We start from the raw sequence: 17,881 nt of genomic DNA, 5'->3' as shown, positions 1-17,881 counted from the left end.
GTTGGTAGAAATCATTATGATTTAATATTTTTATTTGGCATTGTAGTTGCCTCTTTAATTAAAATTTACTTGAATTTTATCAATAATATAATCTTTAATGTATTTCTCAAGTTGTTAGTTGCTACCAAAGGCAGTGTTAAACGAAACGGTATTTTTATTTTTTGGATCGACAGTGCCACATGGCTATAAATATATTTAAAAAATAATCGTTTTCGGGAAATTTGTTTTTGAATTGTTTCTTTAAAAACATTAATATATTATTTATACAGGTTGGCAAGTCGGTCAATTGACAGAAAGAGTATTTGACATGGTCACGGTCAAATACTCTAAAATGTTATTGGTGAATAACTATATTTATTTAATGAACTAATATGTATTTAAAGCATATGTATCAATCTAATTTGTTTACAAATTATTTTAAAATATATTTGTATCATCAAGGCATCGATTTAATTATAATTTTATATAAAAATATAAAATTTTTTTATTAAAATATTAGAATTTCAATTTGAAATATATAAAAAAAGAATTTTTCTCATTATTAATTTGATTTGATCTAGATATATAAATAAATATAAAAATTTTACTTAAGCATGGTTTGAGAAAATTACTAATTGCCAATTTATATTACATTATGTACAATTATCCAAACAAGATGGGTATCATAAATAAAATGTAATGAGCAAATATAAATATGCAAGAAAGCACTGAAAGCAGCTGTTGAAGAAGTTGGACATTTGTCCGTGAGAAATTATCAATAATATATTAAATGATATTTTGGACAAAAAATTTAAAATTTAAAATTATTCATAAATATTTAGCTATCTTATTGACCTTGGCTTACATAAAAAACGAGATGCTTAATTTAGAAAACACATAATGCAATCATGTCCATGATTTTATAATTTAGCCTAAAGAAAAAATATTAAAAATAAGTTTGAAAAAGAAAACAATCCAAATACATGTGCTCTCACTGCACTGCTGGTTATCTATTGGATTCCCAATATAAGGGGAGCATCTTACTTTAGTTTGATGAAGCAAAAATTTGTTGTTTCATAAAGAGATGATCATCAAATTTCAGAAAAAAACGGAGTATTTAATAGCCAAAATATGTAGAAACCAACAATCAGATTCTGGGCTCAAGTTGTTGGAATGAACTTTGTTCACATTGAATATTAAAAGAAGTGTCTAAGAAATTCGATTGAAGATCTCGACAACCAAAAAATTGATAAGAGTATATCATAACCTAAGATTGATTAAAAAATGTTAAAGAAAATGATAAGATTGAATATAAATTAGAAAGGCTCTGCCATAAAGAGCGAATAGAAAATAATTTAATATACATACATTTTTTACTATTATATATAAAATAGAATTAATATTGTCTTAAAAAACATTTATTTGAATTTGACCATATTTGACCGTATTTGACCGGTCAAATGCACAACCCTGTATATTTATAAATAATTTGCAAATCATGTATAAAAATATCTACTTTGGACCATTGATAAGATTTGTTTTTTACATCTATACCTTCATACTTTACAATTCTGATGTCATGCTCCCCCCACCCTCCATTGATAGAAGGCACTAACTAAGTCTAACCCTAGCACCCTAAAATTCTACCCATATAATTTATTTTAGAAATTGTACTAACGATAAATCATTTTAAAGATAATGATATTGAAAAGTGTAAATTCTTTAAGGAATTTCAAAGATACGAACCTCGGTGATAGATGGTGGAAAATTACCTAATGTCCGAGATATAAGTAATTCGATACTTGGACAATTTATGGATAGGGATGCTCCACAACTATCTGTTTTGACCACTATTTGGGGACAATTTATTGATCACGACATGACTAAAACGATGCTAGCGAGTAGTAAGTATTGAGTAGCAGTTTTTTTGTTAAATTTTTTAAAAATATAATTTAATTTTATCTGTTATAAAAATGATATTTATTAGAGATTTAATTGATCAAGAGATGTAATTATATTAGGCTTGGAAATATCTCAATTAAAAAAGAATCATTTTAATAAAATAATTGATCGTTTAAGGGAAATTATCAATATAAATATACAAGAAATTATGTTTTATATATTTTAAATGATATTTATTAAGAGCCCGACGGGAATGGTATGGATTGCTGTGATGAAGACATAGATAGCCAATTGTGCGATCATATAAACACCACACAAGATTCTTTCTTTCATAGTTTTAACGTTAAATGTTTGGGTTTCACTAGGTCTCAATCCATGGATGATCAAAGTTTGTAGAAGGAAGGAAGGAAGGGAGGGAGGGGGGGGGAAGAATTTATGTATATAAAATATTTATATTAAAATTACATTAGAAGCTAGTGAACAAGTGAATGAAATGACTTCATTTTTAGATGCCTCCCCTATTTACGGCGTAACCGAGCAACGCATAAAAAACTTAAGAACTTTTGAAAAAGGTTTTTTCTTATTATTTTAAATTAATAATAATCATGTTTACTTATTTAAATATAAAAAAACTAATATTTATGATAAATATTAAGGCATGATGAAATCCACTCTCCCCATTAAACGAACGGGTATGAAAAAGTCTATTTTGCCGCTTTTAGATGATGAGGAGGCTTGTGCTGATCAAGCGACAAACTCAAAAGGCCAATGCGTTTTAGCAGGTCTTATTTATATAATATTTTAGCCTATGTTTTATCTTCTTTTCTAACTAGATTGCAATCTAAAAAAAGTAAATTCGAGTGTTTTTTAAACCTATAAGCCTTTTTAGAACTTAATTATAATGTCCTTTTTAATTTAAATTGATCAATTTTATATAAAAACATATTAATTTAGTTTAAAGGACGACTTATTTGATTGATAAATTTTGATTTTTAAAAAAGGTGACGATAGATTTGCGGAGCAGATATCATTAACCTTAATGCATATCATACTTTTACGCCAGCACAATGTGATAGCCGAAAAATTAGCTAGTTTGAACCTTAAATGGAATGACGAAAGAATTTTTCAAGAAACTAGGTTATAGATTTTTTTTTTTGAAAAATCATCTTGAATGTATGAATTGTACTACCTTAAATCATATTAGAAGTCGAACTACAATTTTTCACACTATTGAAAGTATTAACAATCGCAGGGGACTCAAAATTAAAAAAAAAAATTATTTTCAAAATTACCTTTTTTTGTGAGGGGGCTCTTCAAATTTTTCAGCGGGTGAAAGTCCCTGCTTCCCCTCATCCAGTGACGCACTGTATATTATACTATACTATATATTATATTATGATATATAATAAAATTGATTATTCAAAAATGTTAGTTTTAATAATTTTGTATTGATCAAAAATCATGCTAAATGTGATACATTAGAAAAGTAATATTTAAATTAAAATGGTGGCCATTACAACTTTAATACTTTGTTACATAATGAAGATCAACGGTCCGGTCCTATCTGGCTTAGGCCATAATCGGACCGACTATGGGCACAAAGGAGAGTGAGGAAAAGGAGAACATTCAATGACTGACGAAAGTAATGCAGCGGAGTCAGGAACTACAATAGAGCTGGGGAAATAGCGACCTCCTACGAGGTAAGGACCAAACCAGTCTTCTTGGGGATAGATGTTATGTAAATATTTAAAAGATTATTAATCCTATACAGTGGCATCACTAGCTTTTACAATCTCTAGGTGTTCAATTTTAAAATATTTTAAAAATATTTACTTTTATTTTAGAAATATTTTTAAAATATCCCTTATTATTTTTATGGGGAAATATTTTTTAAAATTACCTTTTTTTAAGAAATATCTTTAGGCAATTTCTAAAAATTATTTAAAAATTATATGGGTCTCTTCAATTTTTTTTTTTTGGGGGGGGGGTGCAACTGACCTTATAGTCTTATTATATTTTTGTTAAATATATAAATATATAAATACTTAAAATAGAGAATTTTTATGTATAAATAGTTTTATTTTTCAATAATAAAATGGTTTTTTTAGTTATTTCTAATACAAAGTTATTTACAAAAATAACATTTTACTACAATTACATAATACATCGAAATTAGCGCCCAATGTTTAAAAATTATTTGACATGCCTGTCCATGGTTTTTTAAAAATTTACCCAGGCTACCCATTGTCCAAATTTTTTTAGTCTACGCCCGTGATTTTTTAAAAAATGACCCATTTATTAAAATTTTTGTTTTAGTTCATCTCCCCAATGTTTAAAAATATTTGACTGGTTGGTTTGGTTCTTTATTTTATTATAATACTAACAAAGAGTCCATGGAAGAATGAGGGTTAATCAATATAACCTTTATTTCATGACAGTTAAATCATAAATTTGCCTTATTTTTATACGGAATGAATCAGAAATATACTTATATTTTGATAAGAGGAGATACAAAACTTTCCGTTATTTTGATAAAATATGATAGCGAAGTATGTATTTAGGACTTTCAACTATGCACAAATTATTTGGAATATATTTGTAAATTATTTTATTTTTATGGTATCAATTTAAATGTAACGAAAATATTTCTTTACACACAATAAAAAAATTTTTTTTATATACATTTTCATTTAAACATTTGTACATTTGTAATTTATTACTAAAAAAAATGATTCTTGCTAGGTGGAGAGTTTTAGAACGAATCAAATTCGAATAATACACTATTCAATTCGTATTCATTTTTGAATATGCCTACTTAGAAAGAAACAAAAAAGTGATAAGAAAATTTTAAAAAACTGAAGAAAAACAGGGAAACACAAGAGATGCCACTATTAAAAAAAAATTACAATGATCTAAAAAAAATTAGCCATTTTAACTATAAATTAACATTTATAAAAGGTTAATATATTTTATAAGAAAGTAAATTTTTTTAAGTGACACTTTAAAAAAATTTAATATTGGTCCGTGGTAGAGGTACATCAGCCTATGACGATACCAGCTAATATTTTGACGAGTGTGCAGGTATCGGCATTTATAATACAAACTTTTAACCTATGTGAAAATTAATATTTAATGGCGATCCATTCTCACGAATCTTAGTGAGTGGCGTTCATTTTAATTTGTAAAATTATTTAGAATAAAATTTAAATATTTTTTATGATTATCTATTTAATTTATAGGGCATGTAAACCCCTTTAAGATTTTTAAATTAAGACTATCAAATTATTCTCTCTTTATATAACTGTATGTTCAAATTTGATAGTTCTTCTTTGTTTAATATCGATTTCCAGGTTTACCCAGGTGGTCAGTTTCCCTTCTGATTTTTCTTTTCTATTTTTGACGGTCCTCCTGAGAATCAATATTTGCACGATTCATTTTTCTGATATTAGCTGTATCACCTTTTGTCATCTTGGGCCTTCTTCTAGGTGTTGATCCTCATACTTCCATCTAGATCTCTTAATCCAGTCATCTTTTATCTTACGTCCATATGCCCAAACCATCTTAGCCTATTTCTTTGCATTACCATTCCAATAACTTCTATTCCCATTATTGCTTGCAATTCCTTGCTAGTCTCTCTCCCCCACACATCAATCTAATCATCCTCATCTCTGTTCTTCCAATTTGGTTTCGTGGGCCGCTTCATTGCCCATATTTCTCCGCGATAAACTAAATAACTCCTAACACAGCTTACGTAAACTTTTCTCTTTAACTTCAGAGAGATGTTTTTATTTGTTAGAATAGATGACATCTTTCTGAACTTCTTCCATGCTTGTCTAACCCTTACAACGACAGCAGAATCTAAACCACCATCTGCGTTTAGAATATAACCCAAACTTTTCTACTTTTTCCAGGGTTAAACCCTTGCCAATATCCAAACCAACATTTTCTATGTTATCAGTATTATGTACCCCTTTTATGCACAAATAAAGATCATTCTTGCAAACTTCGGACTTCCTTTTTTCCCGCTACATCTTTTATGTACCCATTTCTGGCATCTGGTGCATTTTGAATTTCTAGTAACTCCTCCCACATACACCACAAAGGCAGTTGCCCGATACCTCCATCTTCAGATTATCTCCACGAATCATCACCTTTGTCTTTGCTACATTCATTTTAGGCCCTTTGCCCATATAACCATCTTCCATCTACTAATTATATCCCTCAAAGGCCATCTGCATATACCTCCAATCTATGCCATAACTCTTACTCTATTCCCTGTAAACTGATTTACCCATTTATTATCAGGTCGTTTATAGCCGTCATATGTTTCATTTTTACGAATCATGTTTCAACCTTCCCATCCCTCTTTTTGTCGTAGGCGGATAAGGAAGCCAACGGGGTACTTTGAGATATACCTCGCCCATGCCTTGTTATAATCATTAGGAATTTTGGAGCATGGTTTTTACAACCAAATTCCCTATGACATCAATCACTTCAGGTGGTTTTTACCCCCTGTCGAGGAAGGTGACCCTAATCTAGACCCAGACCACAGAGAACCTTTAAACCATTATTAGTTGCCAATAGACGTTGCTACTCCCCCGCCACGATGAGGCTAAAGGTAGGATTTTGGGAGAGTAAAATTTGATAATTATGAGAATTAAATATATGGCGATCTATGATTTGGGGTTATATTGAAAGATAGTATATATAAATCTTGACGAGTTAGGCAATTTTTGTAATATAGTTCAATTACTATGTTTCTGTTCTGAAAAGAATTCCCAAGAAGAATAAATATAATTTGGGAGTTTTGGTATTATGTATATTTTGTAAGAGAATGATTAAAAAAAGTAAATGAGAATTTTATTATAAAAGAAATGAGAGGAAGAAAGAGGAGAAGGAAGTAAAAACTAGGCTAAATTCCTTTTTTTAATTAGAAAAATAATAATAGCCATGGTCCAGTTAATAACATATCAAGAATACTTACCGCTCATATTGGGATTAGAAGCAGCCAAGAAAAATGGATTTCTGTTGGTAGAAAATAAAGGATACTTTAAAGGTTATGACCCCAGAATGAATCCTACCACCAGAAATGAGTTTGTTTCCGCTGCGTTTAGGTTGGTTAGATATTTCCTCCTTCTCATTTTTGTTTCACTCTTTTTATTTGGTATGAAATAAATATTTATTTCTAGCATAAAATTCTCTAAATCATGGGCCTGAAATGTGAACGAAACTTTAAATTAAACTTGTAGAACGAGTATGGAATTAGTAATAATGGAAAACAAAAGATTTAGCGAGCCTCGAAAACAGAGATTCGTTACAAGGTAAAAAACAGAAGTAGGTAAATTTCAGGTTCAGTTTAGGGGAATATTTTTGAACCCAGGTTTTGTCCCGGGTTCAACTAGGGTTTAGGAATTTTTGAATTGATAAAAAAATAATTCTATATTTAAATCATAATCAAAAAACTAAAAGATAGTCATGCATCAGTTTTAACAATTTTATTTAGACGTATTAGCATAATATCTTGCAAGAGTTGTTAGTGAAAGAAAGAATGAATTTCATATGTGAAAAAAATCTTTCAACGCTAACCTCTATTAAATATATTATATGAAAATATGAAAAATTAACTTGGGTTGCAGGAATAGCAAATAAGATTTTGAATAAATATATAAATCAGGGTACTGCAGCTTAGCAGGCGCCCAAAAATGCAAAATATTTTCCTTTTTTTCCAATCATTTAAAATTGCCAAATTCAATAATTATCGTTCCAATACTTTACTCTGCAATCGTTGATTCTCTTTTAAGCATTTTCTCCTGCATTTCTTTAAGTTGTATCAATTTCAATCATTTTAATAACTCCATCCGAATTATTATCATCAGATAAATTGGGCGTAGATATGGGTTTAATCTTATTTTTTATATTAACAAGATGGCTTTTCGCACAAATCTATTCATTATCATTATGTAATATTTATAAAATTAATGATTTATACCGTTTATATTTAAATAAATTAAAATATTAAAAAATTCCATTAAATTATTAATATTTATATTTACAATTTTACGAATATCTTAATATTTGATTTTAGACAATATTTATTGAGCCTGGTTGAACCCTGGTTCAAAAAAATTTCTCGGTTAGGTTTGGGGTTTTCGAAATTTTATAAACGGGGTTCAGATTCGGTTCAGGTTCAGAAATTATTTTTGGAATTAAGGAGGAGCTGGTGTGATATGAGAAGTTAGAATTAAAAATTGATCGCAAATAAAAATTATATATTATTTGCCAAAGATTTATTTATTTTAAATAATATATTTATAATCATAATTTTTGGTCATATTAAAATTTATAAAATTGGTATGTAAATTGCTAGTGCCAACATCAAAATATAGCTCTAAACCATCATGAGGTAATTTTATCATTTCAAATATGGTTGTTTTCTTATATTTATAGTTATAGTTTATAAATTGAGATACTTATAAATTGAGGAGCTTGCGTTTTATTTAAAATGATGTATTTCAAGTGGTTAAATGCAAATTGGTAAACATTTTTTTGCTTAATAATTTCTTTTTTTTTCAAAATAATACCAGTCATATTCTTTTTCTATTAGCCAAGATATTTATTTTATATTTAATTCCTAGATCAAAATGTTAATATAATATGATCTAACAATTAAATATTATATTTTTTACTATATATTTTTTTATAAGTATCTTGAACTTTAGAAACACCATTCTATTCTATCTGTCTGAATTTGAGGAGCAGCCTAGCTATAGGTATAGCCAAGATTTTTTTAAACGCAGGAAACACTATTAGGTAAGTTTATCAAAGAAAAAGAGATTTAGGCCCATTGATATAAAAAAAAATTCCTATTTTTAAAATGAAATTTTTATTTCTGAAAATTTTGAATAATGTTTTGATAATGTTATTTTTCTTTAGTTTACTAATGGTTTTTGAGGGTTGTATAACTATCAGTATCTTTTTGAAATAAACATATAGCCAGACAATACTACATCCCTCCTCTCCAAATCAATGATGATATTATCCCTTTCCCTAAATACCCTTTCTCACCCCCTAAATATTTTACCCCTCTAAATATAGCTAAAAAAATGGCTAGAAGAAATCTTAAACCTAACATTTCCTCCTCTCTCCAATTTTGGTCAAGCCTCCTTACCCATTAAGTTTGGAGATATTGGTGTTCGTCTTCTGTTTCTCTCTTCCTGGCTTTATACATTTAAACTGACATGTTCTAACTTGAACCAAGTTCTTTTTCAATATAATTCATTAGAGGCTTTCATGGCTTTGAATTTAAATTCACTTACCAATCTAAAAGTCTGTAACTTACCAATAGCCTATTCTGTTGAATATATATTATCAAATGAGCAATTTTTGATATTGAACAGCTTGTAATTCGTAAAAAAACATGGACTATAAATAGCTGGAGGCCACCAAATTAAGGCTTGGGCTGTGTTTGTCCTTAGAAAAACTATGGAACTTCCTTTCAATGCTCGCTTTATAACATACATATTGCATCTAAAGGAAACCACTCTATTAAATACTCGGATGGATGACTAATTAAACACAACATTGTAAATAACATAATTCAGCATACCTTAACAAAAGCAAACATATTTTCGATTATCCCAACATGAATAAACCGGAGGGTGGGGACAAAACGCCCTTATCAAATACTCACCACTTAGAAATTGGAAAGGCCCCTCGCTTTGGACTACTCATGTATAGACATAATCTCAGCATCAAATAATAACAACCGTTTCCCAGAAATATCAGAAATTTCAAAACATAATTTTATCTCGTAAATTAGCACTACTTTGGGGAGATGAGGCCTTGAAATAATAGTCGATAAAAAAACATTTCCCATGAAATTTGGGTAGCTGCTGAGAATTATTATATTGACAAAAAACGGATTAGACGTATGTCAGTCATATGTTATTTCTATACATGAATGCATGCCCTTTAAATGATTTTTCTTTTACATATTATTTTATATGTTTTTTTAAAAAATTTGAACCCTATATATATTTTATAAAATGATACATGAAAAAAATTGGCAAATATGCGAAATCAAAAGGAAATAAAATCGATCCTATCTCCTTTCCACTCATACTTTTCAGTGACGACATGCGTCATCCTCCCTCCTGCAGTGGAAGTGCCTGCATATGGTTACGATTTTATCAATAAACTCTCATGGACGCATGTATGCATTAAAATAGATTATCGATTACCGCGATATTAAGCTATGTTAAAATATTTAAAATTAAAAAAAAAAATTATCAGGGCCAGGCCTTACAATTATTATTTTGGAAAATTATTATTATATCCTTTAAATTATTGTTTATAAAGACATATTGTATAAATTTATTAGGAAAGGGAGGGGAGTGGGTGGAGAGAGCTTAAGGGTATGATTTTTATAGTTTACAATGATATTTACTAAAAGTGGTAAATTATGAGTATAGCTAATACTATATTTACCAAATGAAAAGACCAGATTTTTATAAAAATAAAATCATTTTATCATATTACCCATTCCATACAGCCGAGTATAGAAAAGTGCTACTAGTTTTTAATTACACCTACAATTATAAAAAATAGTCTTTTCGATAACACATTGATATTACGAATTTAATAATAAATTCAATCATAAAAATGTGTTGGTCAATAAAATAAATTTTATTCTACGGTTTTGTGCAAGAACATACTATTCCAGTTCCACTCGTTCTATTAGTCTAATCAAGTATCGTTCCCAAAACGTTTTAGGTTGTGATACAAAATCGCTCTATTTAAGCCAATTTTTACTAGCTCAATATTTTAGCCAGAAAAATATTGCCCTAAGCCTCGAGATTTCGCTAATAGATGTCCAAAGCTTTGTGAAATCTATGAACAAAATTTTCCGGGCTTAATATTTTTCTGAATAAAATATTGAGTTAGCCGTTTTTAAAAATCGACTCAAATGGAGCGATTTTGGAACACCAGTTCTAGGGATATTTAAAAATAAATCTTCTCCCTTTTTATCCTAATCTATCATTTTGAATATTAAAACAGGGTCGAATTGATAATACTTTATTATATCAGCTTCAATGTTTTTTCCGCCTGAGCCCGGCCCTAAAATTTATTAATTTTTACCCGAGGCCCTAAAATTTTTTTAAGGTTCGAGCTTGGCCAAGCCCAAATTTTATTCCCCGAGCCCAGTCTGACCCATTTTAATTTTTTTCTAAATTCCTAACACGGCCGATCCAAAAGTCGATGGCAGGGCTTTAACATATTATGGCAATATAACAACACTTACTATATAGAAATTGATAGATTATGAAACATGTATAAATTTCCTAGCCAAAATCAGATATTAAAATTGATTGAGTAAGAAAGTGATTGATCAAGGTTTCGAATTGAACCAAACCGCTACAGCAGATATGAATCGTTAGAAATACTTACGAACCCGGTTAAACTAGTGTTCAAAACGGGTGAAATTATATTTATTCATCATAAATGATTGACTTCATGTCCCATGATAAAATAAAATAAAAATTCTTATTTTCTATAATTTTTGTTTGGTTTTATTTTTAAAATACAATATTTTTGTTTAGTTCTTATTTCATATTTTTAAATATTATTATCTGATTAATTTGGGAAATATATTATGATTTTAAAAACCAAAACTTTTAAAAGCAGGATCTAACTGAAAAGAACCGATATGAATTTCTAAACCAAAATGAACTGATATAAATATGTTCAAATAAAACCGAAATTTGAATTAAATCGTTTAAAAAATTTCTCCTAAAAATAGGAATGGAAGGGAATCGTCATATATCTATGGGTTCAACACGTACTTTTAATACTTGTTACAATTAAAAAAAAATATTTTTCCATAAATTAATTTTCTTTTTTTAAAAAATAATTATGTAATTATTGTCTATTCTGGATTTAGATTTGGGCACAGCATGATCACAACTAATTACGATTGTTTGGATAAAAATTTCAACGGATTCAAATCTATCCCGCCTATCCCTTTAAGAACAGTTAATTACGATTTTTTTAAATAAAGTTTCACATGTAGTTACCAACTGTCCTCGATAATATCTAATGTTTAATGACAATTGAAGTCATGAAAATAAATGGTTTTATCTACATATTATTATTAAGGAATTTTTATTTTATAGAAATTTTAAAATTATTTTTAATAACTAAGCTGTTGCACTGTTTAGCCCAGTAAAATATTTAGTTCCAGGTGAAAGTAATATGTTCTTCGAACAATTTGGAATTTGCTCAAAAGGTTTTATATATATAAAATAATGTAAATTTATTTTTTATAATATATTTATTTTCTAATATATCTCCATTACGTTGGCATATCTGAAGGGTGGGAAGATCCCCCTCTTAAATTTGTCAGTTGTTAAATATTATTTTGAGATACTAAAAATTATCCCATTAAATCCCCCCCCCCCACCCCCATGAGTATAAATATGTCATTATAAATTTTTAGAGAATAAAATAAGTAGGAGTTAATTAATATTTACAAATGACATAATTATAATAGAAATTTTTGAAAGAAAAGCTTCTTTTAAAAAAAATTTTTTTTAAATAAAATGTAATCCGAATAAAGGCTTTCAAAAAACTGGCTTAAAACTTTCCAGTAAATATTTATGGAAGAAAGATTCACTAAAAAGCCCCCCCCCTCCCTCCCGTTACGGAAATATTGGATACGCCTAAGATATATTACAGATGCGTCGCCTTTACAATCTCAGGAGGCTCAACTAATTCTTTATTTGCCCCGCTTTGCAGGGCCTTCGACCGAACTTTATAAGAATATATTATACTTTTTTAATTGAAATTTGCAAACTCTTAACAATTATTCTGGATTCCATTCTTGTTCTTCTCCGTTTTATGGCGATTTCCAGGTTTACCCGGGTAGGCCAGTTTTCCCACTAATTCTTCTTTTTCATTTTTAACGGTCCTGAGCATCAATATTTGTAAGATTCATGCTTCTCATATCCGCCGCTATCACATTTGTCCACGTCATCTTGGGTCTTCCTCTAGGTCTTGATCCTCCTACTTCCATCATTGTGCATCTCTTTACCCAGTCATCTTTTGTCATACGTTCCACATGTCTATTTCTTCGCATTACCACTCCAATCATTTCCATACCTAATCTTGCCTGCAATTCCTTCCTAGTTTTTCTCTCTCTCAGAGATACCCCACACATCCATCTAATCATCCTCATCTCTGTTCTTTCTAATTTGGCTTCGTGAGTGGCTTTCATTGCCCATGTTTCGCCGCCACAAACTAAACAACTCCTCACACAGCTTTCGTAAACATTCCCCTTTACCTTCAGAGAGACTTTTATATTTGTAAGAATAGACGACATCTTTCTAGACTCTTTCCAAGCTTGTCTGACCTTTACAACAACGACAGATAAAAAACTTATCCACTTTTTCTAAGGTTAACCCATTGCCAATATCCAGACTACCATTTTCTACGTTATCATTATTATATATCTCTTTCATGCTAGTTCTACAAATAAAGGTCATTCTTGCTAATCAAACTTCCTATTTTCCCTTTACATCTATTATGTACCCATTTCTGGCATCTGGTGCATTGGATTAAATTTCTAGCAACTCCTTTTCCACATACACCACAAGGCCACTTACCAGATTCCTACCATCTTTAGATTTTCCCCACCAATCATCACCTTTGTCTTTGATGCATTTATTTTCAGGCCCTTTGCTTCCATAGTCATCTTCCACTTACTAATTTTATCCTTCAATTCCTCCTCACTGTTTGCCATTAATACAAGGTCATCTGCATATAATAACTCCCAGGGAAGTCCTTCACGCATTTCTCTAGCCACCACATCCATTACTAAGATAAATAATAATGGACTCAGCAGGGATCCTTGATGAAGTCCTACCTTCACCTTAAAGCTCTCACTATCACCATAATCCGTTCCTACTGCTGTTTGTGCTCCCACATTTTTCATCACTTCGATAATCAACCATTCCTCCATATCTAATTTTCTAAAGGCCCATCTAGTAACGTCACGCGGCGCCCTATCAGATGCTTTCTCCAAATCAACAAACGCGTAATACAGTTTCTTTTCCTTCGCAAGATACTACTCCTGTATTTGTCTCGCCACAAAAATTGCATCTGTCATGCCTTTCCCCGATGTAAAACCAAACCTCATTTCATCAATTTTAGTTTGTTCCTTTATCCGCTTCTCTAACACCATCTCAAATACTTTCATTGCATGTTCAAGTTTATAATAGCTCTAGACCCGCAATCTAAAAAATCACCTTTCCCCTTGTATACTGGGATAATTATACCGCGTCGCCAGTCCTCGGGAATAGTTCCTTCTGTGACAATTTGATTGGGATCTCCTATAACTAGTCGATGCTGATTTTTTCTTTCTTTAGGAAGGAAGGAAGGAAGGAAGGAAGGAAGGAAGGAAGGAAGGAAGGAAGGAAGGAAGGAAGGAAGGAAGGAAGGAAGGAAGGAAGGAAGGAAGGAAGGAAGAGAAGAGAAGAGAAGAGAAGAGAAGAAGAGAAGAGAAGAAAAGGACTTTCTTTTTTTTACATTCCTCTCCCGGTATCACTTTCACATTTTTTACTATCCATCTATCACATCTCCTTAATAACAAATAATCCACTGCACTTTTGATACTACCAGACTTATAAGTCACCAGCTTTTCTGATTCTTTCTTAAACATTGTATTACAGGCTATGTTATCCATAGGATCACTAAAATCTAAAATCCTCTCCTTTCCCAGATTTCTCATGCTGTAACTGAACCCTCCATGAACTCCGTCATAACCCTCACTACTCGCTGCCAGGATAATTCCCTCTTCATTTGCCAGTCTCGATGTCACCCCCAATAGACTGTCCCAAAATATATCTTTCTCTTCTTCACTTCTTCCAACCTGAGGAACATTTGCCGAAATAATATTATATAGCTTTCTACCAAAAATCATCTTGATAACCATTATCTGGTTATCTTTAGCCTTCTCACTTCGACTACTTTGTCTAACAATTTCTCCGCAACCAATACCCCAACTCCAGCCTTACCATTATTACTTCCTTGCCCAAAAGAATTAACACTTTTCACTAGTCTTGTCAATTATTCTTGCACCATTTCCTTTCCATCTGGTCTCCTGTATGCAGCACACATCTATATGCCTTCTATGCAATACATGGACCACTTCTCCCGCTCTTCCTGTCATACTCCCAACATTCCATGTCGCGACCCTTACTCGATCCCCCGTAAACTGGTTTCTCCACTTATTATCAGGTCGTTTATGGCCGTTATAAATTTCATTTTCATGAATCGTGGTTCCACCATTTCCCATCCTTCTTTTAGTCGTAGGCGGATGAGGAGACCCACGGCGTATTTTGGGCTATACCCTGCCAATAATTTGTTGTAACCATAGGGAAATTTTATAGCAAGACTTTTACAATCGGATGCCCTTCCTAACATCAACCCCTTTAAGTGGTTTTTACACCCCATAGAGGAGACGGTGATCCTATTCTAGACCCGGATCACAGGAAACCTTTAGACTTGCATTAGCCGCAAAGACGTTGCCACTACCCCGCCACGATGAGGCTAAAGATAGGATTTTGGGAGAGACATTTATTATGTATACAAATAATGAAAGTAAAATAATGCAAGACATTTCTAATAATATTTTTTAATACAAAATATTTATCCATTTATCACAATATTAAATAGTTTCGATTTGGATATAAAAAAAATTTGCATCTAAAGAATTACAAGTGATAAAAAGGTTAATTAATTCATATACTCCCTCAATTGAAATGGTTTTTAAAAACCACACAAGGTAATGCATAAAACTAATATAACGTTGTGTTACCATTTTAGACAATGTTTTATAGAATGGACTAATAAGGAAAAATTTGTAGGCCTAACCAAATTAATAATTCTTGAAGAAGAGAATATAAACGACTAAAATCATAAAACTATATGGTTGTTAGAGCTTCTTCTTTGATGACATTATGGAAGCTAGATAAGTAATCGAGAAAATTATTGTGAGATATTAAATTTCTAAAAGATTATTTCCCATTTCTAATGATATATAAACGACTAGATAGTTGACCGTTATTGCTCATTTGAATTATGCAATCAAATGCTCTCAGCAGCATAATAATGCCACACAAATAATAGATACTGGTAATTTGCAGTCATAGCCATGACACTCACAATGTAAACTTATATCGGAATTTATTATATTAGATATATTGATAAAATTAAAACACTAAAAATTTTTAGAAGAAATAATTATGCAAATATATTGAAGCCTTGAGTTATTTACACGGTAAGGAAGGATGCCATATTAGTGAATCATTTAATAACTAGAAAATAAGAACCAGAGATGATAGAAATTAAGATTTGAAATATTATTGTCGCATCACCTTTGGTTATTTTATTTCATAAAATATTAGTAGTTTGTAATAATATCAAAACATTAACGTATTAAAAATTTCAAAACTGTTTTTCAAAGAAGAAAAAATAGCTTTGCTAAAATCACGTAAAAAAAGAGAAGGAAAAAAAGGGTCCATCGATAATAAAAATAAATTTCAGCGAATGTATTCGATATCAACACATTAAAAATATACATTTCAGATACAATTTAGCTTAAAAAAAATTTTGGATCGGAGTTTATTAATCAATAACAATTATATATCATATTAAAAACACATATTATAAGAATAAAATTAATATTAAATATTTTTATTTGATTTTAACAATAATACATGTTCAAAGTCTTTATCAAGTAGACATACCCTTCTAACAGTATAGACATTATGGGCAACACTTAAATGCCTTCTAGTGCGCTAGAAGTAAGTAGTTTTATATTTAAAATAGTTGTTTAATATTTGAAAAATTATTAAAATCAGTGAAATCTTATGTCTGTGCAAGAATCAAGGTATTCTACATTTACATTTTATCATTGTATTTTTTACTCTTACTGAAGATTGAATATTGGAAACTGGGAAAGCTAATAGTCGCTAAATTAGTACTTGCAGCTCTTTACATTTCTCTTCTGTCTTTTCTTTGGATCTTGCAATTACTATTAAACTTTGAATGGGTGAAACATAACAGATATTATGCATTCATCATTATATATTTATGTAAATCTATATAAATAAAAAATTAAATTAAAACATAAATTCTAAATAACTCTTGGCAAAACATATAAGGAGATACTATTTAATATTATAGTTAATTAAAATTTATAATGATCATATATAATATAATTTTAGGATTATCTCAAGATATTTGAATTTCCAAAAATTAAAAAAGTAATAAATGTGGTTGGTAAAATAACTCCGGTTATATCGCAATAAGAATAAGATACATCTTTTAAATTAATATTTGAAGATTTTAAAACTGATATAATACTTTTTGGGCACATTTTACATTTGGTAAGTATTGAATTAGTTGCTTTAATATAGGATGTTACTGTAAAATATTTATCATAATTGGGCCATGGTAATGCCAATTCATCTGATTTTGAATTTTCAGAATCAAATTATGATGATGAAATAATAATATCCATGTTTATGCTAATCTATTAAAGTAAAATATAAACAATAAAATTTAAATAAATAAATTATAATGATGGCGTGTTAAAAAAAATTGAAATGTGATAAAAGAAAAACAGCTTATTAAATATAAAACTTTTTTCTTAAAAATTCGGATTAAATTTCGATATAAATAAAGATAAATATTGTTTTTAAAATTGAACGAATGTTAAATTCGAACGCATGCGTCAAAAAAGGAACATGCTCACTTTCAAAGTTCGTCAGAAATAAAAGAAATGCCGTTCATAATTTTTTTCAAAAAAACGAACTTCGTTCACGAACGCCGTTTATCATTTCTTTCAAAAAAATCGTTCAAAAACAAAATTTATTTACGAACGCATTCTTTTACAATACTACACTAGCAATATAAATTTATTTATCCATATAATAAAATC

At 29.8% G+C, this 17,881-nt stretch overlaps 1 protein-coding gene across 3 annotated transcripts in view; it reads left to right on the top strand.

Annotated features, from left to right (window-relative positions):
• LOC135926495 (peroxidasin-like) overlaps positions 1 to 17,881 on the top strand; it is a 53,197-nt gene that overhangs the window by 24,006 nt on the left and 11,310 nt on the right. For all 3 annotated transcript variants that reach the window (XR_010571897.1, XM_065462390.1, XM_065462391.1), the window contains 6 exons: positions 1,707 to 1,883; positions 2,123 to 2,269; positions 2,352 to 2,453; positions 2,538 to 2,663; positions 2,883 to 3,018; positions 11,822 to 11,912. Coding sequence is in view for 2 of the 3 variants with exons in the window: in XM_065462390.1 (XP_065318462.1) it covers positions 1,707 to 1,883; positions 2,123 to 2,269; positions 2,352 to 2,453; positions 2,538 to 2,663; positions 2,883 to 3,018; positions 11,822 to 11,912 (779 nt within the window). In the remaining variant the exon portion in view is untranslated. The remainder of the gene's footprint in view (positions 1 to 1,706; positions 1,884 to 2,122; positions 2,270 to 2,351; positions 2,454 to 2,537; positions 2,664 to 2,882; positions 3,019 to 11,821; positions 11,913 to 17,881) is intronic.

The sequence above is a fragment of the Gordionus sp. m RMFG-2023 genome, chromosome 3 (assembly GCF_954871325.1).
Source record: "Gordionus sp. m RMFG-2023 chromosome 3, tfGorSpeb1-WG-v2, whole genome shotgun sequence".
Classification (NCBI taxonomy): Eukaryota; Metazoa; Nematomorpha; class Gordioida; order Chordodea; family Parachordodidae; genus Gordionus; species Gordionus sp. m RMFG-2023.
Note: the sequence above shows the minus strand (reverse complement) of the source record. Positions and strands in the feature narration are given on the sequence as shown.